Source organism: Vulpes vulpes, chromosome 9 (assembly GCF_048418805.1).
Source record: "Vulpes vulpes isolate BD-2025 chromosome 9, VulVul3, whole genome shotgun sequence".
In the NCBI taxonomy this organism is placed as follows: domain Eukaryota; kingdom Metazoa; phylum Chordata; class Mammalia; order Carnivora; family Canidae; genus Vulpes; species Vulpes vulpes.
Genome location: NC_132788.1, coordinates 31840865 through 31867704, shown reverse-complemented (window position 1 = coordinate 31867704; position 26840 = coordinate 31840865). Strand labels below are relative to the sequence as shown.

At 39.8% G+C, this 26840-nt stretch overlaps 1 protein-coding gene across 1 annotated transcript in view; it reads right to left on the bottom strand.

Annotated features, from left to right (window-relative positions):
* The window catches only part of LOC112912760 (uncharacterized), a 163434-nt gene that overhangs the window by 113341 nt on the left and 23253 nt on the right, over window positions 1-26840 (bottom strand). Inside the window, exons 6-11 of the mRNA XM_072722106.1 lie at window positions 21890-22004; window positions 21288-21461; window positions 17640-17746; window positions 4279-4393; window positions 3948-4121; window positions 2338-2444 (exon numbers count right to left, since the gene is read on the bottom strand). Of these exons, the coding sequence (XP_072578207.1) occupies window positions 2338-2444; window positions 3948-4121; window positions 4279-4393; window positions 17640-17746; window positions 21288-21461; window positions 21890-22004 (792 nt within the window). The remainder of the gene's footprint in view (window positions 1-2337; window positions 2445-3947; window positions 4122-4278; window positions 4394-17639; window positions 17747-21287; window positions 21462-21889; window positions 22005-26840) is intronic.

Sequence of the window (26840 nt, the reverse complement as noted above, 5' to 3'; positions counted from 1 at the left end):
ATTCCCCTTCTCCCTTCACCCCTCCTCCTCACTTGTGCTCACTCTCTCTCAAATAATAAATAAATAAATAAATAAATAAATAAATAAATAAATAAATAGATAGATAGATAGATAGATAAATAATAAAATCTTTAAAGAAGCACCCAGATATAACATTATGTGAACCCCATGCTGAAGGGTTATAGTTGGAATGAAACAGATACAGTTAGGATCCCTAAGGATAAAGGTCTCAAGAGAACTGACATAAAGAATCGTGCACCCATTGCTACTTCTAACTAGTCTAGCCTTTTGCTTGGTTTCTGGGTGATGATAGGCTCTAACTCACTGCCATCCCAAAGTGCCTGAATCAAATTATACCTTCTCAGCTGTTACATAGGAAGTAACACTATTTTACTGCATTTTAAACCTCAGTTGAGAAATAACTAGCATGTTTTATTTTCACGTTTTGAAAAAGATTTTATTTATTCATGAGAGACACACACACACAAAGAGAGGAGGCAAAGACAACAGCAGAGGGAGAACCAGACTCCTCACAGGGAGCCAGATGTGGGACTCGATCCCCAGACCCTGGGATCATGCCCTGTGCCCAAGGCAGACGCTCAACCGCTGAGCCACCCAGGTATCCCAGTAATAACTAGCATTTTAATGTAAACTCTTACATATTAATACTATTAATAATAGCATATTCTTCTGCAGTCCATCCATATACATCTTAGGAAAACCTTCCTAAAGAGAAGGCTGACTATATTTCATGGTTCATCTTTTACAGCATATTTTACAGCAAGCATAAGGGCTATTCTAAAATAACAGAGAGATAACTTCATCCTTAAGAACTCAAGAGTATTTACCCACCTAATCTGATATACTTCATCAAGGTTATATCTCACATGTTGCTACAGAATTGACCACTAACATGTCCAAGTGTTCTTCTTTGTAAATTTACCCTATGGCTAAAATGAAGGGACTAAAAAGAAGCCACGGTTCCACTTGGGTATTATAGTAGAAGTTGCTAATGTAAAACCCTCTGATGAGCAAGAAACTATGCTGAGGTCACCGATCTGAATAGGTGAAGGGGTTTTTTTTTAAAAAAAATTCCCCATTCTGCGACGTCTGGGTGGCAGAGTGGTTGAGCGTCTGCCTTTGGCTCAGGGCGTGATCCTGGAGCTCCAGATCCTGCTTCTCCCTCTGCCTGTGTGTCTGCCTCTCTCTGTGTGTCTCTCATGAATAAATAAATAAAATCATTTTAAAAATTCCCCATTTTTTCCTTAAACTGGTACAGTGTACCTCCAAGCCACCTGGAAGCCAGGTCGGAATAAAAGCTATCTATACGCTTAAAACAGTAATATTCACACTAATGAAAAGAAAACAGTCATAGTTGCAATTAAGGATGCTAAGTTAAGCATGTGGTAGGCACTAAATTACATTATATATACACACACACACATTTTATATATATATATATATATGTATGTATATACACACATATTTATTTACACACAACCACCCTTGAAGGATATATTATTATCCTCCTTTTCATATCAGGAAAGGTATCTGGTGATGCTAAGTAATGTTTCCAAGGTCACATACCCTGCAAGGAGGCAGGCTAAGAATTAAACCTAGACTTCTGTGAAGCTAAAGTCCGTATCTTTTCTCTTTATCACTCACCCATGATTTCTCCTCATTAAAGGAAGAGTCTATTTACCTAAGTTTCTCTTTCATCCCTCAATCCATTCCAATTAAAAATGAAAATGATAAAACATACTGGACATGAAAAAGAATAAAAACTGATGAACCCAGAGTATCTGGTAATGGTAATTAACCACTTTGGGATCATCTAACAACATCAGTATTCTTCAACAAAAAGTAATAAAGCAAAGAGTCATCCAAAAAAAAAAAAAAAAACAAAACAATTCCTACTTATGCTTATTATGCATCTTTTAAAGAAAAGTATGAAATAGAATCTTAAAAAATATTAATAAAAGAGTTCAGATATCCAGAATTGTGTCTTAAAGTAAACTACAAGTTAGGAGTCCCCATTATAAAACTAATAATATTAATATGAAACCCTTTTGGCTAATATAAAATCCTATGGCAAAAAAACTATTGCAAATGACATCAATCAATATTACAAAGAAATATGAATACTGCTATACACTGTTCATGTTGGCCTGTCAGAATAATTGCTTTCTACCTAAGAGATGACATCCTGACATTTTTCACTATATGACTATAACTTAATCCTCATAATAAGATAAAGTTTATGACACGAGAAATTGTAACCACTCGAGACAAAATACTAAGGTTTAAAAAATAAAACAAAACAAAAAAATACTGTACCTTTTAACCTCGTACCCTGCAGGTAGACTTGCTCCTTTTCCTACTAAAAAGTTCACCATTTGCTCTTTGTTTTCATTTAGAGCAACTAAAACTGGTGTGAGGTCATCCTGTAAAAGTGCAAAAAAAAAAAAAAAAACTTATAATTTATAAAATTACATATTTGCATGCTAAATTTTAAAATTACTATACATTCCTCTAAATTTAAAACATATACTGTAGAAAGTAAATAAAATTAGCCCCTTCCTTCTCACGCCTCTGTGTTTTTACCACCTGCTCCTTCTTTTTAAAAGACTGCTTTCTCAGGGAGCCTGGGTGGCTCAGTTGGTCAAGCATCTGCCTTCAGCTCATGAGCTCAGGTCATGATCCCAGGGTCTCAGGATGGAGCCCTACCTTGAACTCCCTCTGCAGCAAGGAGTCAGCTTCTCCCTCTCCCTCTGCCCCTCCCCTCCACTCGTGCTCTCTCTCCTGCTTGCTCGCTGCCTCTCTCAAAAACATAAAATCTTTTTAAAAAGTAAAAAAAAAAAAAATAGACCTCCGCTACCTCTTCAACAGATTACCTGCAGTCATTCTACAAACTCGCTTCAAACATTGTCTGGCTCCAAGAATCTGCTTCTCTCACAATATATACCATGGTATACACTATTCCACACCATCTAAGACCCATGCATCAGGCTACCTGGCTCAGTGGGAAGGCCTGTTCTTCCCATCCCTCTGCCTTTAAGCCCAAATTGCATTTGCTCTCTCTCATACTCTCTTTTTCTCAAATAAATGAAATACTCAAAAATACAAAGTATCATTATTTAAAGTGAAAACTTAGACAATTATTTCAAAATATTTTCATTCAGGAAATGCTTGAGCTTCCAAATATGAAAAATCAACCCTAACTTTGGCACACAACAGCGTTTCTGCAAGGGCAGCCACTGAAGGTAATGCACGTCAAAGAAAGAGCAGGGAGACTGGCAAATGTGGTCATAACCAGCTCCCCATGGACACCCACCACCCCACTGAGGAACTACATAGGCTGAGCAGGAGCTACTCTCCGGAATGGGGGACCTCACCATGGTACATGGCTGGCAGAGTGGCTACCAGCACAAGTAGATGCCCCTGTAAGATGTAATGACCTGATCCCCCCTTGCTTCTGAACCTTAGGGCCTAAAACGCCCATGGCCTATTATAACCTGCTGCTTTATCCTCCCATTTACACTCACCCAAGCTACTCCTCTGGGTCATGGTCTCCTATTCATTCCCAGAAGCATCCATTTCCTAAGACCCTGCACAGCACTCACCCTCCATCATCACCACACTCCCCTTTAGGCCTTCAATCCTTTGTGGGCTCTGAGCGCACCATCTACTTCCAGGCACTAATACAACAATATTATTACTGGGGAGGAAGGGGGCCTGGGAGATGGATCTTAGATTTTACATACTCATTACTTTTCTCTAGCCCTCCCCCTGCCTTGGTTTTGGAGTTATTTCCATGATGACAGGACCTGATGTATAAAATTCAGGGTCTCTGTGTGTGTATGTATGAATGACAATACATAATAAAATCTTTTGCAGATAGATACATATCTAATGTCAAACACATTGTAAAAAAAGTTGATCTGTACCTTGTTTTTGGCCTCTATATCTGCTTTGTGTAAAAGCAGCTCCTCTGCTATTGAGAAATTCTCCTCGAACACCGCATAATGAAGAGCAGTGTTGCCCTTGTCGTCCGTAATATTTGGATCAGCACCCTGTCCCAGCAAAATAGTTGCACATTCCTCTTGTTGGGATTCTATAGCCTGTAAGCATTACACCAAGAAACAGAATGTAAATACTGGGAATTTGAAGGAAACATGCCAGAGGCTTCACCAAAGAGTTATGTTTAAATGCAACAAATGTTCATTCCAAGTACTTCAATCCAATCGATCTAAGGCAGACATAGCTATGACCACGCACCTTCATTAGAGCTGTCCTGTTTTCTTCATCACGGAGGTCGAGCTCGCATTTCAAATACATGAGGAGACGCACAATATATACATGGCCATGGGCACAGGCCAAGTGGAGAGCAGACCTATGAAAGTGAAAGGAATTGTCAGGAAATTACACTGTACTATTTCCAAACACGAAATTAATTCATATAATTGTAAATTTTAAGGAGCCATGTTTTTCTCATGACTCCAAAACAAAGAATTATTATTCGTTTAAAGAAAGTACAATATTTATTAGTGATTATTCACCACTCTATTAAAAGAGCAGCCTATCTGTTTAGGAAGAGCATGACCTCAGGAGGCAGCTCAAGCGGAGTATGATTCCTATTTGCACTCTGTCACATAATTGCTACCTCTTATAATTATCGCAATTTCCTCATCCACAAAATGAGCATAAAAATAGTCATCTCGGGTCACCTGTCTGGCTCACTCTGAAGAGCATGGGACTCGATCTCGGGAGCCAGGGGTTCGAGCCCCCCTGTTGGTTATAGAGGTTACCAAACAATAGTAATGATAAATAAAATAAAAGGTAGTTATCTCACAAGACCTCTTGTCGTGATCCGTAAATGAGGATCCATGCAAAGTGTTTAGAATACTAGTTCCTAGCACAAGTATTATTATAACTATTACTACAACTTACAAAGACCCACTACAATTAGGTAAAATGATCCAATTATGCCTACTTTGCAGCCACGTTTAAGGATGAGCAAGAATACTCTATTTCAATGATTCTAAGATGCTCATTTTTGTCACCTTTTAATATGCCTGACATTGGAATCCAATTTCTAATTCAACGTGTCTTAAAACTATAGCTGGCATGATTTTTAAAAATTTCTTCTTGGTACATAAATAGTGGGGCATCATACAATCTACGGTGCCTTAAATGAAATAATGACATATACAACAGGTCTGTTGCACTTCTAGTCATATGCTTGGAATTACACTTCAAGAACTAAAGTAATTTTCAGTAGTTGAAAGCATTACGGGTAAAAGAGACTAAAATAACAAAAGAATATTTTTAAGTAATTCTTACTTCGGTTTTCAACGAAGTTTAAGCCAAAAGAAACTCAGGATTCAAATAAACGGGGACAGCTCATTTTATTTTTCGGCGGGAGGGTGGCGGTGGGGAAGCTCATTTTATTAAGCATTTTAATTAATAGAAAATGTTTAGATTCATAGAAATCAAGTATTTCCAATTACCAATATTAGTATTTAATATTATTGAAACGTCAAAAGGGCAGGTAAAGGTAATCTTTCACAATTTCCGATCTTCAGAAATGTTCTCCTTTGACAGGAAGTTCCAAGGAAAAGCTTCACGTGAGATTAAGTCCTAATACTTCCATTGAAAATTTCTCACCTTAGGGGCACCCGGGTGGATCAGTTGATTGAGTGTCCAACTTTTGGTTTTAGCTCAGGATGATATCAAGGTCGTAAGATGGAGCCCCACATTAGGCTCCATGCTCAGGGTGGAGTTTGCTTGGGTTCCTCTCTCTCCCTCTGTCCGTCCCCTCTCCCATGACCCTCTCTCTCCTTTTAAAATAAATACATCTTTTAACATTTACAAAATAAAATAAAATTTCTCATCTTAGGATTGCCTGGCTGGCTCAGTCAGTGGAGCATGTGTCCTTAAACGTCGAGCCCCACTTGGGTAGAGAGATTACTTAAAAATGAAAGCATTAAAAACTAAATGCATAAGATTTCTCATCTTGCTCATACAGGACAACATGAAGTCTTTTTAAGATTAAAAAGATCCTGAGTAGACTATGTCTGCTACATATCTTGTGTTCAAGTTCTGTTTGGGAAAAAAATGGACTAAAGAATAAATACATTTGGAGAGTTCAATAGTATTTTTTTATCTATTAATATATATACTATATTTAATATATCTACTTAAAGATATGTTAGATTTTTTATCTATTAATATATATACTATATTTAATATATCTATTTAAAGAGATATTAGATTTATCTATTTCTTTGAGAAAGAGAGAATGCATTAGTGTGGTGAAGGGAAGACAGAGAGGGAGACAATCTCAAGCACCCTCCCCATTGAACATGGAGCCCGACACGGGGCTCAACCCCACAATCCTAAGATCATGACCAGAGCCAAAATCAAGAGTCTGATGCTCAACAAACAGCCACCAAGACACCAGGAAAGTTCAGTACTTTTAAAGAAAACTTTTGTAAAGTAAACTAATACTTTTGAAATAGCAATAAAAATTTATATTTGCTACTTTTTTTTCAGAAGAGGGAAACAAAAATTCTATAAGCTATCGCAGTATCATTTGTATTTTTTATTTTCATAAGGATTTAACTAAAACAAGATTATTGTTAATCATTTACTTATTACACGTTATAAAGCCGCACATAACAAAATCATACGTATATATTTAATGTATGCATAATAAAATCTACAATACAGATAAAAATATTCTCCTTACTTCTGAAGAGGCTAAATAAAGGTTGTCAGAAAATACCAATCCTCGCCCATCAAATTTTTTTAAATAGAAAGAGGGGCACCTGGGTGACTCAGTCAGTTAGGCATCTGCCTTTGGCTCAAGTCATGAACCTCAGGGGTCCTGGGATCGAGTCCTACGTCATCAGGCTCCCTGCTCCACGGGGTTTCTGCTTGTCCCCCTGCCCCTCCCTGCTGCTTGTGTGCCTGATTTCTCCCTCTCAAATAAATCAGTGAAACCTCTTAAAAGTAAATAAATAGAAATTCTTTTTGTCTCTACAACAAGATTCATATTCTTGCTGTTCTCCTGGATTACTTCATTGATAATAAACCTTTGTTGGAATTTTTATATACCTTTTCCTGTAGAAATCAGAGACTTCTTTTTTAAGAAACAAGAAAACTAGTTTTATATTTTGCACATCTTTTTGGCTAACACAAAACCATTGTCTGTCTGCTTATGTGTTTGTATCATCAAACCAATTGTTTCCCCTCATTTAACGATCCACTAAAGTACAGCTTTGCATGTTAATGTGTATCAATTATCTTTGCCACATTCAGTGGTCACACAGTAGTCCAGCCTATGGATACACTGCTTATAATTTATACAGGCCATTAGATGAGTTCTTAATACATTGCTATTGTAAATAGTGCTGAGAAAAGCATATTGTATATTGTTTATCTTTAATTATTTACTAAAGATATTTTACATCAATAAAATTCATGGGTAAAAGGAATACATATTTTTCAATTGGGACTTAACCACCGAACTATCCGAAAAGTCAAAAACAACTTTAACCAGGAGTATAAGTACCATCATTCTTTATCTTCACAAAGCTTGCAGATGGAAAATGGGATTTTATTCCTTTTTTATTTTAGATTTTTTTTTTAATTTATTTGACAGAGAGAGAGAGCACCAGCAGAGGGGAGGGGCCGAGGGAAAAGCAGACTCCCCACTGACTAGGGAGCCTCACCAGGGGCTGAATCCCAGGACCCAGAGATCATAACCCTGAGAGGAAGTCGGAAGCAGCCAACTGACTGAGCCACCCAGAGGTCCCCCTATTTCATTCCTTTAATACCTTCCCTGTAAAACAAAGACATTTTTTTTATCTGATACACATATGTGGTAAATATTTTGCAAGGAAATTCTTTTATTATATTAATATTATTTTCTGATATACAGAGAGTTTTAATTTTTTATGTGGCTGAATCAACCTCCAGAACTCTTGCATGCATGTATTTATTTATTTATTTATTTATTTATTTATTTATTTATAAGATTTTCTTTATTTGTGAGAGACATAGGGGGAGAGAGGGAGGCAGAGACACAGGCAGAGGGAGAAGCAGGTTCCATATAGGGAGCCCAATGTGGGACTCGATCCTGGGTTCTCCAGGATCAGGCCCTGGGCTGAAGGCGGCGCTATACCCCTGAGCCACCTGGGCTGCCCAAACTCTTGCTTTTAAAGTCATTCTTAGAATGGTCTTTGTCAACATAAAAAAATGGGCACAGAAGCATTCATGTTTTCTTCTTTTGTACTGTATTTTGCAGATTTAACATTTTTAATCTGTATTCCATCTGGAACTTATTTTTATGAGATAAAATTCTAGCTAGTTTTCTCCAAATAGCAGATATGTCATCAACATTATGAATGATTCACCTTTTCCTTCTAATATGAAACGTCACCAGCATCAAGTTATAAAGTCTTAACATACACTTAGGTGTTTGGCATTTTCTTACGTGTTCCATTGATTTATCCGTCTTTCAGCTGTTAGTCAACGAATAATTTGCGGAAATTTAAGGTACATTTCAACAACTAGAAGGAATTGTATAAAAAAATTTTTTTTAAAGTTTTTATTCTAGTTCCAGTTTGTTAACATACAGCGTTGTATTAGGTGCAGGTGTACAATATAGTGAGTGATTGCAAAATTTTTCTTAATTTTATCACAATGAAAAGCACAGAGACCGCACACATAAGCTCAAAATTTCTAAAACCGCAACGTTTCTATTGCGTTGTGGAATACTGATAAACACGGGAAGAGTACACATTTTCAGAAAAATGAGGCTTCCTATTCACAGACAGACAGAACCATCTTCCCAATTCCAAATCTCCTTCCAAGGTCCCTCTATTCCAAGGAATACTGATAAACACGGGAAGAGTACACATTTTCAGAAAAATGAGGCTTCCTATTCACAGACAGACAGAACCATCTTCCCAATTCCAAATCTCCTTCCAAGGTAAATGACATAGGTACAAACTCTACACAGAAGTCAGATACTGCCCTGTATCCAAAGTAATTCTGGGATTTCCTTCTCTCAGCATGCACTCTTTAATAACACTGGCACAAGATGTCCATTAAAAATAAAATACCATATATACTTAATTTCATTTCTGTTTTTCTTTTAAGATTTTATTTATTCATGAGAGACAGACAGAGAGAGAGGCAGAGACATAGGCATACAGGCTCCCTGCTAGGAACCCGACTGGGGCTCCCAGGACCCAGGATCACGACCTGAACCAAAGGCACATGCTCACCCACTCAGCCACCCAGGCGTCCCCTTAATTTCGTTTCTACTACTATTGAAAGTCCATTAAATCACGTCAAAACTGTCTGTAAAGTGCTCCCTACGGAGAATTATGAACGGGTCCAAAGGCAGCTGAAGACATTTTGTTGCTCAGTGGGCCGGAGTAGACCCCAGGTAAGGTTCCACCACCTAGTGCTGCGGGGCCACCAGAAGATGGCCAAGGGCCCTGGCGGTCGCCCAGGCTCAGCTCTCCAGACTCAGGCCGGCAAGGTGAGCGCCTCTCCCCGTCCGCCCTGCCTCCTCCCCGCCGCTGCAAAGTCCCTATCACCTGTTCATCTGGTCTCTATCATTCAAGTCATTTATCCCCAGCAACAGAATCTGCTGCACTTTCGCTGCGTTGCCCCCGCTGGCAGCTTTGTGGATCTTTCTGAGACCTCTGTCTGGGATGTGGTACCCAGGGCCCGGCGGGCGAGTTTGGTACCATTCAGACGCCAGAGCCGGCCCTCCGCGGGCTGATCTTGAAGCCCAAGGGCAGCTCGCCCCTCTTACCCCCGAAGCTAAACACTGTCTTCATCGCAAAGCTTTCCGGCTTCACAGACACAGGTTTTCGCCGCCTCTAGGGCTCAACACTTAGTGCTGGAGATAAGCCAAGCCGGCCTCGCGGCAACCTCCCAGCGACCAAGAGCCGGGGTTCAAAATCTCTCTCTGCAGAACAAATGTAACCCAGCAATGCACCTAAACACAAATGCGCCTGTGCACCTCAGAAACTGGCGTCACTCGCCTGCTCACAAGGAGCCCATGGCCAAGAGTGCCCAAAGCGCATGTCCCAGGAGGCCCAAGCCTCTCAAATCTCCGCGATCCCCTTGACCTGGGCTGGCTTCCCCTCAAACGTTGCCGGGACGGCTGAGCATTACGGGACATTTGCAAAAGACTCTGGGGTGTGGAAAAGTAGTCTTCCGGGCCCCTGAGTGGCTCAGTGGTTGAGCATCTGCTTTCCATCAAGTCCTGATCCTGGATTTTGGGATCCAGTCCCACACGAGACTCCCCGCAGGGAGCCTGCTTCTCCCTCTTCCTGAGTTTCTCATGAATAAATAAATGAAATCTTAAGAAAAAAATAAAAGTAGTATTTATATACGACTAGGGCTAGAGTACATGAAAGCATGTTCCCCCAGAATACTTCCCTAACGAATGCTCTCCCTCAGTTTATTCCTCTTCCACATCCCTAGGGACCCCTGTCAGTCTCCATGGAATGGAGCAGATGCAGCCAACAGAAAACTGTTCTCATGGGCAGACTTGGCAATGGGTATCATCAAGTGCAAGCTCACAAGGGGAGAACAATTCATATTCCCTAGATGAAATGAAAACGCATTTCTGCATGCCTCCTAATCCTCCGATTTGGCCCAGCCTTACGTTTATATTTTCTTTGTTTTTATTTTTTGCTGTTATTCCCCAATTTAATCTTTAATCAATCCAAGATTTAGTTTGCAGTGTGGTACAACATTTAAGATTTTTTTTTTTTCTGAGAGAGAGAGAGAGAGAGAGACGGAGGAATATGAGCTGAAATCAACAAACACAAAAAATAAAAATAAACAGAGGCTTAACCAAACGAGCCACACACAGGCGCCCCAACACTTAAGAACTGTTTAAAAAAATAGTTATTTGCTTCTGCTAAACAATCCATCTTTTCTCAGCTAGCTTAAAATGCCACTTTATCATACATTCTGTTATGTTTTTCTGTTTCTGGGTTTTACACTGGATTCAACAGACCTTGTATCAGTACTCTAGCATTTTAACTTCTTTATACATATGTTTTAGTATCCAATACAGGTCCATAGTTCCCCTTCTTAATCTTCTCTTTCAATATTCTCTTGGCAATATTTACCTCTACGTTACTTGAGATGAATTTTTAATCACTATGCTAAATTTAAAGAATTCATGGAGAGAATTTCTAATTAGGTTAAGAGAATTAATGTTAACAGAATCAATCTCCTTGAATCAGTGTATTTAGATGCACATTATGCCTTTGCGCTTCAGTCTTATCTGACATCCCTCCTTAGCTTCCAGGAGGTTTTTTCCCCTTATGTAAATCCTGCATACACCTCGTGATGTGTTTATATCCTGGCTTTTTCTTTTTTCTAATGAAATATTTTCCCACTATAACTTGTAAGTGGTCACTCTTTTGATATTTGTGTATTTATTTGGTAAAGAGAGTAAAACACTTTTTCAACTGCATGTTTGTTAACAAAAGTTGGCAGTTTCTCGTAGGTACTCAAGGAAGGCTCGAATTGGATGTGAAAGATTTCACCAGAAAGATCTAAATCAAAGAATGGTATAATGCGGTTGAAAAAAAAAATCAAGTAAAATACAAACAGGACAGTCTGTTCATATTTATGTGTATGTGACACACACACACACACAGACCCCGAGGCTGTATACGAATGTCTACAGAAACTTCTTTTAATGTGGTGGTAATTGATCCATTAATTAATTACAACTGGACTACACGAGATATTGTGGGTGAGGCAGATAGAAAAAAGCAGGAGCAAACCCATGACAACAGCTAATACAAAACTAGCTACCCCCAAACTCACTGACCAGAATCCTATTACATTTGTTAATGATTTTAAGGATTAACCAAAGTAGGAGCCCCTGACTGGCTCAGTTGATAGAATATGCAACTCTTGGTCTTGGGGTTGTGAGTTTAAGCCTCATGTTGGGACTATAGCCTGCTTAGAAAAGGGAAGGAGTGGGGGCTTAGTCAGGCATCTGCCTTCAGCTTAGATCTCGATCTGAGGGTCCTGGCATCAAGCCCCATATCAGGCTACCTGGTCAGTGGGGAACCTGCCTCTCCCTCTACCTTTGTTGCTCCTTATCCTAGGTTTTTGCTCTGTCAAATAGATCAACAAAATCTGAAAAAGAAAAGAAAAAAGAAGAGAAGACAAGAGAAGACAAGAGAAGACAAGAGAAGAGAAAAGAAAAGAAAAGAATAGAAAAGAAAAGAAAAAAGAAAAATTGACCAACAAAACCTAACAGAAACCACTGTTGCACAAGATGCACCAGCAAAATTGGGAAGTTTGGTGTCTATTTTTACAGCAAGACAAATGCATAGATAGAAGGGTAGGCACTTATTTCAGAGGCCATTTAATGCCATTTTGTGTGTGTAGGTTGCATGATTTGACAAGAAGTTGTTTGGAATGAGCAACCTAGAAACTAAGGGGGTCTGCATCTTCAGAAATTGCTGCTGGAATGACCTAGAGAACTCTGGAGACCACTAGGGTCCCTTCTGAGAGAGTGGCTAGTTCCAGGGCAGATCTGTTCATTGGTGGAAGAGCAATGAACAAAAACAAAGGGCCAACAACAACAAGAAACCATTTCTTGGCCCTATTCAGCTTAGCTAGACCAAATGGTTTTGGTGCATGTGAATGATTGCAACTATGAGCATCAAGCATTTGTCTCTTACAGGAGCCAGCTAGAAAATTATCTTTTGTCCCCTTAGAATTCCCCAGGGTGACTTATGAGACCAGTAGAGGCTCTCTGTAGTGACAACTGAAGAGAAGACTGACATTTCCTAATGCAACCTGCGATGAGAGGCAACGGCATTACCAGGCTATAAGGAGATAGGAACTCCACACCAGGACTCCAGGTAAGTTAAAGAATTTGGCTGACTGTAGTGTTTTTCTACAGATCAGAGATACTCAAAGAGTATATGGTAGTCCAACTCTGAGCTTCTTTGTCCTGTGGTCAAATGCTATGTGGATCCCCCAAAGACTTTCTCACAATCATCTGAATCCTGGATTTCCAATTCCCAGGCTTCTGTGGAAAACAATTTTGGATCTAGAACAGACACCCTCTAGAAAGTTCCTGATTAGAACTCCCATCCCCATCTGAGTCTCATATATGTCCTGGTTCAACTTTGCTGCATACTCATTTGACAGTTCTACTAATGAAAATAACAAAGTGTTGGGGTAATATGTGTTTTATGATGAAAAACAACTGAGATATGAATGAATCCCTTAGCTCAGGTTTTCCAATTCTACTTCAGGGCTGTCATGAATGTCTTGTCCTTTTAAGAGTTGCCAAGAAATTCACCACACACTTTCCATAGGGGCACCTGGGTGGCTCAGTCCATTAAAAGGCTTCGTTAAGGGAATACCTCGGTGGCTCACTGGTTTAGTGCCTGCCTGTGGCACAGGGCGAGATCCTGGAGTCCTGGGATCGAGTCCCACATTAGGCTCCCTGCATGGAGCCTGCTTCTCTCTCTGCCTGTGTCTCTGCTCTCTCTCTTCTCTGTGTCTTTCATGAAGGAATAAATAAAATCTTAAAAAAATAAGGCTTCGTTAGTTCAGGTCAGGACTCAGGGGCCTTGGGGTTGCCCTGCCTCCAGCCCTCTGCTCAGCAGGGAGTCTACTTCTCCCCCTTCCTCTGTCTCCACCCCCATTTGTGTTCTCTCACACTCAAATATATAAAAATCTTTTTAAAAAAAACCAACAGGAATCCCTGGGTGGCGCAGCGGTTTAGCGCCTGCCTTTGGCACAGGGCGCGATCCTGGACACCCAGGATCGAATCCCACGTCAGGCTCCCGGTGCATGGAGCCTGCTTCTCCCTCTGCCTGTGTGTCTACCTATCTCTCTCTCTCTCTCTCTGTCTCTCTCTCTCTCTGTGTGACTATCATAAATAAGTAAAAAATAAAAAAACAACAACAACAGTTTTTCATAACTGGTTATTTATTCTTTGGACATCTCTCCCCTTGCAGTCCACTCTATCTACTGAGGAAAACTGAAACTATGTCGTAATTAAACCATGATGAGAATTTGAGGGCTCCAGTGTGTTGAGGATGACCTGGGCCATAGTCTACTGGAGATCCCTGACCTGGGAGAACCACCTCAAAGGGACCCAAACTTAAATCAGAAACGTGTACTGAAAACCTATATTCTGGCATTGTGGGAATCAGTGAGGGAACAACAAAGATGACACTGCGGTGTTCACAGAGTAGAGGCGAGTTTAATGCCACATTTAAGGTGAGCACAAAGGGCCTATGGAGTCATGTAAAAATAAGGGCAGTGAGTCAGGGATGGATGCACAGGAAGAAGCAATATCAAAGCTAAAACTTAAAGAATGAAAAGGGGTTAGCCAGTGAGAGGGAGAGAAGCACATTCCAATAACAAGGGATAGTGTATCAGTGAGGGTCCAAACAGGAGACAAACCACTTAGTAATTTGAACAGGGAACGTTTAATATAAAAAATGATGAACTGTAACAGTAGACCAACTATAAAGATGAGAAAAGAAACCCAATACTAAGGTGCAAGATTACCCAAGAAAGAGTACCCGAATGGGTAAATCCCAAGGCTGGGATTCAGATCTCACTGAAGGAGATGTCTGAACTACAGTCAGAGTTGCCCGGCCAAAGCTAGTCCATGCTACTCATCATGCAAACAGGAACTATCCTTCAGGAGTGCAGGGAGTCCTGTCTGATAAACGGATGTATACAGAGTGTCAGGGCACAATGAGCCCACGGACCAGCAGAGCAGTGCAAGGCCTCCAGTGTATCATATGCACATGCAGAAGGATGGAACAAACCCCTTAGGGATACAGCAGAGTTAAGACTAAGGACTGGATGCACAGAGCCAGTAGGGTGTCAAGAGCATTTGCTGGGGGCACGGTATCCATTATAGGAAGATCACTGGCTGGGGCCGGGACTGCATGCTCTGGAGTGCACAGCTGGGAAGAGTACTTCTGATGCTGGTGAAGGGGGGTTGGGGGGGGCAAGGGAGAATAAAGTAGGGGATAGGAAGAAGAGAAGAAGAAGGAAAGGAGGAGGAGAAGGAGAACACAAAGAAGACGAAGATGAAGATGAAAGAAGATGAAGAAGAAGAAGGGAAGCAAACCAGAACATGGGCCAGGGCCAGCTGCTCAATCTCCAGGCAAACAGGAACAACCCTCTGGGACACAAATGAGTTGAGGCTGGTAATTGGATGCACAGAGGAAGTCAGACATACAGGACTCAAACTTCTCTGCCATCCATCGTGCTGCAATCACACCTTCTTTAGCAACTTTGGACCCCCCTCCCCTCCCAAGTTAGCTCTTCTGTGGTACTGTCTTCAGACATCTCTGTCCCATCTTTTCATTACTATCTCATCATCATTTAGTAATTCTTTATATTTACTTCCACGGTTTAAAATACTATGTCATATCCGTCTTCTGATTGGACCCAGACTAATATAGAGGTCAGGGAGTTGCACTCTTCGGATTTGTCTTCTAGAGGATCTACCATAGAGAGCACAGTTGAATTGTAGCTCAAAATGTAGGCACAGCTGCTACATTTTCATATCCACCGTAGCACTCACACCAGGGCCTTGTGTCTCTGCTAGGCTGTGTCCAGCCAATGACTTAGCACAGAAGGAATACTAAAACCAAGTCATTTCTGTCTCCCATAGGACTCCTCTACAGGCAAGCTTCTGATGGGGACTCAAGATCAGAAAACCCCAAGGGCCTGCACTCTGATTCTCCAACAGGGGCTTGCCCTAAGATCCACGGTACAACTTTTCCCCACCACTGACACCACGAATAGCATAGGGTCTACTGGATCCTGTGACCAAAGCAGTGGGGACTCCTAAGCACAGCCTGCACCTGCTGCACAATTCATCTGCTCTGAGACCACTGAAGTCTTGCATTCTTCACTTTCACCAAGGTGTATGGATGACAGGAGTACTCAATGTAGGACAAGGTTTCCCAACCTTGTACCATGGACATGGTGGGTTGTTGTGGAGGCCTCCCTTGGGTATGTTTGCCAGCACTCCTGACATCGACCCACTAGATGCCAGCAACGTCCTCAGTTGTGAGGATCGAAAAGGTCTCCGGACAAATCTATTGTTAGCCGTTCTATAGCTAATAATACTGCATTGCATACTTAAAATTTGCTAAGAGGGTAGATCTTATGTTAAGTGTTCTTAGCAATTAATTAATTAATTAATAAGAGCAGGAAGAAACTTTCGGAGGTGATGGGTAGGACTATGGCTTTAAGGCAGTGATGATTTCACAGAGGTCTACACTTATCCACAAACTCACTGAATTCGATACATTAAGTATGTACAGCTTTTGACATGTCAAAAAACAGGTCTCCAGACACTGCCAAATGCTCCCCGAGGAGCAGAATTATTCTCCCACCACCCCACCCCCAACACATTGAGAATTAGTGGTGTAAAATATGCTACCTCCAGAACCCAAAGAGGTCTCCCGGTTTCTGTCTTTGTGAAAAAGTATTCAAAATGTGGCAATTTTTCTTTCACTCCTAAGAGAAGACCCTGGCATGCCCACTAGATGCCTCAAAACTTCACAGATATGTCAATTCATGTGGTCTGACCAAGGGCCCAAAGCATTATAGCCTCTTACTGCTCCTCATGTCAAATTAGCATGGTGTCAGTATGATAGGCCCAATGAGATATTCTGGGGATGTTCAAATGGTCTAGCTTCATGAGTTAATAAAACGCCGAGGCAAATGAAATGAATGGACACTTTGTCTATACTCTATGAATATGAACTATTTCTGATTCACTAGCGGAATAGAAAAGAATGCATTTGCCGTATCAGTGGTGACATACCATTTACCTGACGTCTTATTAATCTATTCTGGAAGAAGTAAGAGGCGCACAAAAACTATGGAACGACTCTTTGTTTAAGTTGACAGTAACTACAGATGTTTGCCACAATCTATCCAGTCTCTGAATGGGCCAGACTAGTGAATCAAGCAGAAATGTGATAGAGCTCACCAGCCTTTCATCCTCTAGCACTATCCCACTGCATAGCTCTCCTAGCACTATCCCTCTGCATCTCTCCTAGGATGCAGGGTTGTTTTTGGTTTACCCTACCAAATGAAGGCTTGGAGACCATTTCAGAGGTTTCTGCTTGGACTCTTTGAATTTTTTTTTTATCAATTATATTTCCTTATTCGGGAGAGACACAGAAAGAAAGACAGAGACATAGGCAGAGGGAGAAGCAGGCTCCCTGCTGGGAGCCCGATGTGGGGCTCAATTCCCGGACTCTGGCATCATGCTCTGAGCTAAAAAACTAACAATTTTGACAAGAAACACTTTTAGCTACTGTAAAATCATACAGCAAAAAAACTATTGCAAATGACATCAATCTATATTACAAAGGATCCTGAATTATACTATACAATGTTCTTCACGTTGTCCTGTCGGAATAATTGTTTTCTACCTAACCGATCGCAAGCTGACATTTTTCACTATACCTGTAAGTTAATACTCTTCTTATTAAGTTAAACTTTCTGCCTTCAAAATTGTTACCACTCTTGACCAAATACTAAGATTCACACACACAGAAAAAAAACTTTACCTTTTAGCGTTGTCAACTACATTTACATTTACTTCCTCTTCTACTAAAATTGTCGCCATGTCCTCTTTGTTCTCATTTGCAGCAAGTAAAAGTGGTGTGAAGCCATCCTGTGAAAGTGCAAATTTATAATTTACAAAATTACATATTTGGATAATGAATCATAAAAATTCTAAACCATCCTGTAACTTAAACATGTAACATAGAAAGTAAATAAAATTAGCCCTATCGTTCTCAACCCTCCATGGTTTCACCAGCTTCTCCTTCTTTTTAAAATATTGCTTTCTCAGGGAGTGTGGGTGGCTCACTTGGTCAAGAGCTGCCTTCAGTTCATGAGTTCAGGTCATGATCCCAGGGTCTCAGGATGGAAGGAAGTAGCCAGTATCAAACGTCAGCGCTTGCAGAGATTTAATATTTTTACATCTCTAAATTTGTATATGTACACTTACCCATTCAGTAGTTCTTAGCCAAGAGTTGTATCAGAATCTCAAAAAACTATTTCCAAATCTCTATGTACACGTTATTGGACTTACTCCGTTGAAAGCTTCACGGGACAGTTTTGGCTTGTAGATTCTTTTAAAGTTCCCTAGTTGACTGTGATCACCAGCACAATTCTAGCTGAGAACTACTTCAGTACACAACCATGTCAGTCTCCTCTTTCACCTATGTGGCCAATTCTCCCTATCGCTTGAGGATTCCGCCAAAAACAGAAATGAGTCATTTATCAAACCTGCATTCAATTTCCATGGCTAGAGGTTATAACAAGGACCAGTAAACTCAAAAATGTAACTTGATTCCATTATTTACACACTCCTTACTTCTCATCAAGACATTCTAGATTTGCAAGCAGAGTTTAGAGTTTTGTCTAAGTGGCTATTGCTGCCAAATACGATACTATGTCATTTGATTATTTCTTCTTTCCTCTTCTAGGCCACTTTTTTAATAAATAGTTTTATTTACTCATTCATGAGAGACCGAGAGAGAGAGAGAGAGAGAGAGAGAGAGAGGCAGAGACACAGGCAGAGGGAAAAGCAGGCTCCACTCGAGTAGCCTGATGTGGGACTCGATCCTGGGACCACGGGATCATGCCCTGAGCTCAAGGCATATGCTCAATCGCTGAGCCGCCCAGGTGACCCTCTTCTTGCCCACATAATCAACCATCTGTTCACTGCCAATCTGATTTCCTCAGAGTCCTCCTAGAATTCATCTCTAGACAAGTATAGGGAACCAGTGAGTGTGTTGTAAAGTAAGAATTATTATCCCTGCAAATTGAAGACACCTTGCCTAAACATAAAACCGAAGAAAGACCAACACAATAAAAAAAAAAAAACCTCTTCTAGTTATTTCCCCTCATTTGACGATTTTCCAAATTGCTCGGCATATTTCTGACTTCTTTCTCCTTTTCCCCTCTTTTGTCCCTCTTAAGTCAAGGCTGATAAAAGATAAACTCCGACCCTGTTAATAAATCGCTTTTTGATCAAATAGGAACTTCTCAACGGCAGCAAGATTTGATACTGTAAAACACATTTGTTTTGTGTCTTAAGAGAGAGCGTGTTTCCAATGCAGATTTTGCTTTCCTCTGTTGTTTGACACTAAATAATAAAACAAACTGGGTCAGAAAAAATTTTTGAAAATAAAGTTTCAGAACACATTCTGTGTTCTCATAAATATTTGCCATAAATACATAAAAGAAAGCTGCATTCTCTAATGCTTCTTCAGAGGTATCATTCTTTAGGGGCAACTGAGTGGCTCAGTCCATTGAGCATCTGACTCTTGGTCTAAACTCACGTGATGATCAGAGTCATAAGATCCAGCCCTGAGCCAGGCTCAGCACAAAGTCTACTTCAGATTCTCACCCTCTTTCTTTCCCTCTGCCCCCACACCACCCCCTGCTTCCACATGCTCGCTCACTTCCTCTAAAATAAAATCTCACGGCTGAGTAACATTCCATTGCGTACATATACCACGGATTACTCAGCAATTAGAAACAAAAAATACCCACCATCTGCTTCAACATGGATGGAACTGGAGGGTATTATGCTGAGTGAAGTAAGTCAATCAGAGAAGGACAAACATTATATGGTCTCATTCATTTGGGGAATATAACAAAGTGAAAGGGAATAAAGGGGAAAGGACAGAAAACGAGTGGAAATATCAGTGAGGGCGACAGAACATGAGAGACTCCTAACTCTGGGAACCAAACAAGGGGTGGTGGAAAGGGAGGTGGGTGGGGGTTGGGGGGACTGGGTGACGGGCACCAAGGGGGGGGGCACTTGACGGGACAAGCACTGAGTGCTGTGCTATACGTTGGCAAACTGAACTCCAACTAAAAAAATTTTTAAAAAAAAAAGATAAACTAAATAAACAAACCCCGGAATGTGAGCTGAAAAGAAAAAAGAAAGAAAGAAAGAAAGAAAGAAAGAAAGAAAGAAAGAAAGAAAGAAAGAGAAAGAAAGAAAGAAAGAAAGAAAGAAAGAAAGAAAGAAAGAAAGAAAGATTTAAAAAAAAGGAAGGAAGGAGGGAGGGAGGGAGGGAGGGAGGGAGGGAGGAAGGAAGGAAGGAAGGAAGGAAGGAAGGAAGGAAGGAAGGAAGGAGTATTATGGTGAGCCTGGGTGGCTCAGTGGGTCAAGCATCTCCCTCTGGTTATGGTCATGATCCCACTCCTGACATCAAGCCCTGTGCATCAGGCTACCTGGCTCAGTGGGAAGGCCTCTTCTTCCCCTACCTCTGCCTTTCCTCCCTACTCATGTTTGCTCTCTCTCATGCTCTCTATCTCTCAAATAAATAAAATCTTCAAAAATAAAAAGTATTGTTATTTAAAGCAAAAGCTTAGACAATTATTTCAAAATATTTTCATTCAGGAAATGCTTGAGCTTCCAAATATGAAAAATCGACCCTATCTATGGCACGCAACAGTGTTTCTGCAAGGGCAGCCACTGAAGGTAATGCACGTCAAAGAAAGCACAGGGAGACTGGCGAGTGTGGTCATCGCCAGCTCCCCATAGACACCTACCACCCCACTGAGGAACTACACAGGCTGAGCAGGAGCTACTCTCCGGAATGGGAGACCTCACCGTGGCACATGGCTGGCAGAGTGGCTACCAGCACAAGTAGATGCCCCCTGTAGGATGTCATGACCTGATCCCCTTGCTCTCATCTTCTGAACCTTAGGGCCTAAAGCGTCCACGGCCTATTACAACTTGCAGCTTTCTCCTCCCATTTACACTCACCCAAGCTACTCCTCTGGGTCACAGTCTCCTACTTATCCCCAGAAGCATTCATCTCCTAAGCCCCCGCACAGCATTCAGCCTCCATCATCACCACTCTCCCCTCTAGGCCTTCAATCCTTTCTGGGCTCTGAGAGCACCATCTACTCCCAGGCACTAATGCGATGATTTTCTTTCTGGGGTGGAAGGGTGGCTAGCAGACAGAAAGTTGCCTTTCTATATGCATTACTTTTCTCTTTCCCTCCCCCTGCCTTGGTTTTGGAGTTGTTTCCATGATGACAGGACCTGATGTACAAAATTCCGTGTCCATGTGTTCATATATATGTACATATACATATATATAAAAAAACCTTTTGAAGCTATAAATATATATTTATATATTTAGAACGTCAAATACTTTGTCAAAAAAAAAGTTGATCTGTACCTTGTTTTTGGCCTCTTTATCTGCCTTGTGGAAAAACAGCTTCTCGGCCATTGTGAGGTTTTCCACTAAGGTCGCATAATGGAGAGCGGTGTTGCCCTCGTTGTCCATAATATTTGGATCAGCACCATGTTCCAGCATAACAGTTGCACATTCCTCTTCTTGGCACTCTATAGCCTGTAAGCATTACACCAAGAAACAGAATGTAAATTCCGGGAATTTGAAGGAAACATGCCACAAGTTTCACCAATGAGTTATGTTTAAAGGCAAAAATCTTGTCACAAAAGTCAATTTTTAAGATGAATGTTAAGTATTAACATAGCATTGGAAACATTTGATTGATTTTTAATATGTAGTTACAGCACATTTCTCCTTCTCTTATAAATGTTCAGGGTTAATACCTAAAATGGAACATTAGGGTATCTATTGTTTTTTTTCCTAGGTAGAAAAACCTCATAGAATGAGCCTGTGTTACACATTTCAGTGATCCGAGTTTCTGAAAAGTACTGGTTAATCTCGAAACCCTAGGTAAAAGAAAAAAAAAACGTTCATTCCAAGTACTTCAATCCAATCCTATTCAGGTATACATAGCTGTGACCATGCACCTGCATTAGAGCTGTCCTGTTTTCTTCATCACAGAGGTTGACCTCGCATTTCCGGTCTACCAGGAGTTTCACCATATCTGCATGGCCATTGGCACAGGCCAAGTGGAGAGCAGACCTATGAGAGTGAAAGGAATTGTCAGGAAATTACACTGTACTATTTCCAAACACGAAATTAATTCATATAATTGTAAATTTTAAGGAGCCATGTTTTTCTCATGACTCCAAAACAAAGAATTATTATTCGTTTAAAGAAAGTACAATATTTATTAGTGATTATTCACCACTCTATTAAAAGAGCAGCCTATCTGTTTAGGAAGAGCATGACCTCAGGAGGCAGCTCAAGCGGAGTATGATTCCTATTTGCACTCTGTCACATAATTGCTACCTCTTATAATTATCGCAATTTCCTCATCCACAAAATGAGCATAAAAATAGTCATCTCGGGTCACCTGTCTGGCTCACTCTGAAGAGCATGGGACTCGATCTCGGGAGCCAGGGGTTCGAGCCCCCCTGTTGGTTATAGAGGTTACCAAACAATAGTAATGATAAATAAAATAAAAGGTAGTTATCTCACAAGACCTCTTGTCGTGATCCGTAAATGAGGATCCATGCAAAGTGTTTAGAATACTAGTTCCTAGCACAAGTATTATTATAACTATTACTACAACTTACAAAGACCCACTACAATTAGGTAAAATGATCCAATTATGCCTACTTTGCAGCCACGTTTAAGGATGAGCAAGAATACTCTATTTCAATGATTCTAAGATGCTCATTTTTGTCACCTTTTAATATGCCTGACATTGGAATCCAATTTCTAATTCAACGTGTCTTAAAACTATAGCTGGCATGATTTTTAAAAATTTCTTCTTGGTACATAAATAGTGGGGCATCATACAATCTACGGTGCCTTAAATGAAATAATGACATATACAACAGGTCTGTTGCACTTCTAGTCATATGCTTGGAATTACACTTCAAGAACTAAAGTAATTTTCAGTAGTTGAAAGCATTACGGGTAAAAGAGACTAAAATAACAAAAGAATATTTTTAAGTAATTCTTACTTCGGTTTTCAACGAAGTTTAAGCCAAAAGAAACTCAGGATTCAAATAAACGGGGACAGCTCATTTTATTTTTCGGCGGGAGGGTGGCGGTGGGGAAGCTCATTTTATTAAGCATTTTAATTAATAGAAAATGTTTAGATTCATAGAAATCAAGTATTTCCAATTACCAATATTAGTATTTAATATTATTGAAACGTCAAAAGGGCAGGTAAAGGTAATCTTTCACAATTTCCGATCTTCAGAAATGTTCTCCTTTGACAGGAAGTTCCAAGGAAAAGCTTCACGTGAGATTAAGTCCTAATACTTCCATTGAAAATTTCTCACCTTAGGGGCACCCGGGTGGATCAGTTGATTGAGTGTCCAACTTTTGGTTTTAGCTCAGGATGATATCAAGGTCGTAAGATGGAGCCCCACATTAGGCTCCATGCTCAGGGTGGAGTTTGCTTGGGTTCCTCTCTCTCCCTCTGTCCGTCCCCTCTCCCATGACCCTCTCTCTCCTTTTAAAATAAATACATCTTTTAACATTTACAAAATAAAATAAAATTTCTCATCTTAGGATTGCCTGGCTGGCTCAGTCAGTGGAGCATGTGTCCTTAAACGTCGAGCCCCACTTGGGTAGAGAGATTACTTAAAAATGAAAGCATTAAAAACTAAATGCATAAGATTTCTCATCTTGCTCATACAGGACAACATGAAGTCTTTTTAAGATTAAAAAGATCCTGAGTAGACTATGTCTGCTACATATCTTGTGTTCAAGTTCTGTTTGGGAAAAAAATGGACTAAAGAATAAATACATTTGGAGAGTTCAATAGTATTTTTTTATCTATTAATATATATACTATATTTAATATATCTACTTAAAGATATGTTAGATTTTTTATCTATTAATATATATACTATATTTAATATATCTATTTAAAGAGATATTAGATTTATCTATTTCTTTGAGAAAGAGAGAATGCATTAGTGTGGTGAAGGGAAGACAGAGAGGGAGACAATCTCAAGCACCCTCCCCATTGAACATGGAGCCCGACACGGGGCTCAACCCCACAATCCTAAGATCATGACCAGAGCCAAAATCAAGAGTCTGATGCTCAACAAACAGCCACCAAGACACCAGGAAAGTTCAGTACTTTTAAAGAAAACTTTTGTAAAGTAAACTAATACTTTTGAAATAGCAATAAAAATTTATATTTGCTACTTTTTTTTCAGAAGAGGGAAACAAAAATTCTATAAGCTATCGCAGTATCATTTGTATTTTTTATTTTCATAAGGATTTAACTAAAACAAGATTATTGTTAATCATTTACTTATTACACGTTATAAAGCCGCACATAACAAAATCATACGTATATATTTAATGTATGCATAATAAAATCTACAATACAGATAAAAATATTCTCCTTACTTCTGAAGAGGCTAAATAAAGGTTGTCAGAAAATACCAATCCTCGCCCATCAAATTTTTTTAAATAGAAAGAGGGGCACCTGGGTGACTCAGTCAGTTAGGCATCTGCCTTTGGCTCAAGTCATGAACCTCAGGGGTCCTGGGATCGAGTCCTACGTCATCAGGCTCCCTGCTCCACGGGGTTTCTGCTTGTCCCCCTGCCCCTCCCTGCTGCTTGTGTGCCTGATTTCTCCCTCTCAAATAAATCAGTGAAACCTCTTAAAAGTAAATAAATAGAAATTCTTTTTGTCTCTACAACAAGATTCATATTCTTGCTGTTCTCCTGGATTACTTCATTGATAATAAACCTTTGTTGGAATTTTTATATACCTTTTCCTGTAGAAATCAGAGACTTCTTTTTTAAGAAACAAGAAAACTAGTTTTATATTTTGCACATCTTTTTGGCTAACACAAAACCATTGTCTGTCTGCTTATGTGTTTGTATCATCAAACCAATTGTTTCCCCTCATTTAACGATCCACTAAAGTACAGCTTTGCATGTTAATGTGTATCAATTATCTTTGCCACATTCAGTGGTCACACAGTAGTCCAGCCTATGGATACACTGCTTATAATTTATACAGGCCATTAGATGAGTTCTTAATACATTGCTATTGTAAATAGTGCTGAGAAAAGCATATTGTATATTGTTTATCTTTAATTATTTACTAAAGATATTTTACATCAATAAAATTCATGGGTAAAAGGAATACATATTTTTCAATTGGGACTTAACCACCGAACTATCCGAAAAGTCAAAAACAACTTTAACCAGGAGTATAAGTACCATCATTCTTTATCTTCACAAAGCTTGCAGATGGAAAATGGGATTTTATTCCTTTTTTATTTTAGATTTTTTTTTTAATTTATTTGACAGAGAGAGAGAGCACCAGCAGAGGGGAGGGGCCGAGGGAAAAGCAGACTCCCCACTGACTAGGGAGCCTCACCAGGGGCTGAATCCCAGGACCCAGAGATCATAACCCTGAGAGGAAGTCGGAAGCAGCCAACTGACTGAGCCACCCAGAGGTCCCCCTATTTCATTCCTTTAATACCTTCCCTGTAAAACAAAGACATTTTTTTTATCTGATACACATATGTGGTAAATATTTTGCAAGGAAATTCTTTTATTATATTAATATTATTTTCTGATATACAGAGAGTTTTAATTTTTTATGTGGCTGAATCAACCTCCAGAACTCTTGCATGCATGTATTTATTTATTTATTTATTTATTTATTTATTTATTTATTTATAAGATTTTCTTTATTTGTGAGAGACATAGGGGGAGAGAGGGAGGCAGAGACACAGGCAGAGGGAGAAGCAGGTTCCATATAGGGAGCCCAATGTGGGACTCGATCCTGGGTTCTCCAGGATCAGGCCCTGGGCTGAAGGCGGCGCTATACCCCTGAGCCACCTGGGCTGCCCAAACTCTTGCTTTTAAAGTCATTCTTAGAATGGTCTTTGTCAACATAAAAAAATGGGCACAGAAGCATTCATGTTTTCTTCTTTTGTACTGTATTTTGCAGATTTAACATTTTTAATCTGTATTCCATCTGGAACTTATTTTTATGAGATAAAATTCTAGCTAGTTTTCTCCAAATAGCAGATATGTCATCAACATTATGAATGATTCACCTTTTCCTTCTAATATGAAACGTCACCAGCATCAAGTTATAAAGTCTTAACATACACTTAGGTGTTTGGCATTTTCTTACGTGTTCCATTGATTTATCCGTCTTTCAGCTGTTAGTCAACGAATAATTTGCGGAAATTTAAGGTACATTTCAACAACTAGAAGGAATTGTATAAAAAAATTTTTTTTAAAGTTTTTATTCTAGTTCCAGTTTGTTAACATACAGCGTTGTATTAGGTGCAGGTGTACAATATAGTGAGTGATTGCAAAATTTTTCTTAATTTTATCACAATGAAAAGCACAGAGACCGCACACATAAGCTCAAAATTTCTAAAACCGCAACGTTTCTATTGCGTTGTGGAATACTGATAAACACGGGAAGAGTACACATTTTCAGAAAAATGAGGCTTCCTATTCACAGACAGACAGAACCATCTTCCCAATTCCAAATCTCCTTCCAAGGTCCCTCTATTCCAAGGAATACTGATAAACACGGGAAGAGTACACATTTTCAGAAAAATGAGGCTTCCTATTCACAGACAGACAGAACCATCTTCCCAATTCCAAATCTCCTTCCAAGGTAAATGACATAGGTACAAACTCTACACAGAAGTCAGATACTGCCCTGTATCCAAAGTAATTCTGGGATTTCCTTCTCTCAGCATGCACTCTTTAATAACACTGGCACAAGATGTCCATTAAAAATAAAATACCATATATACTTAATTTCATTTCTGTTTTTCTTTTAAGATTTTATTTATTCATGAGAGACAGACAGAGAGAGAGGCAGAGACATAGGCATACAGG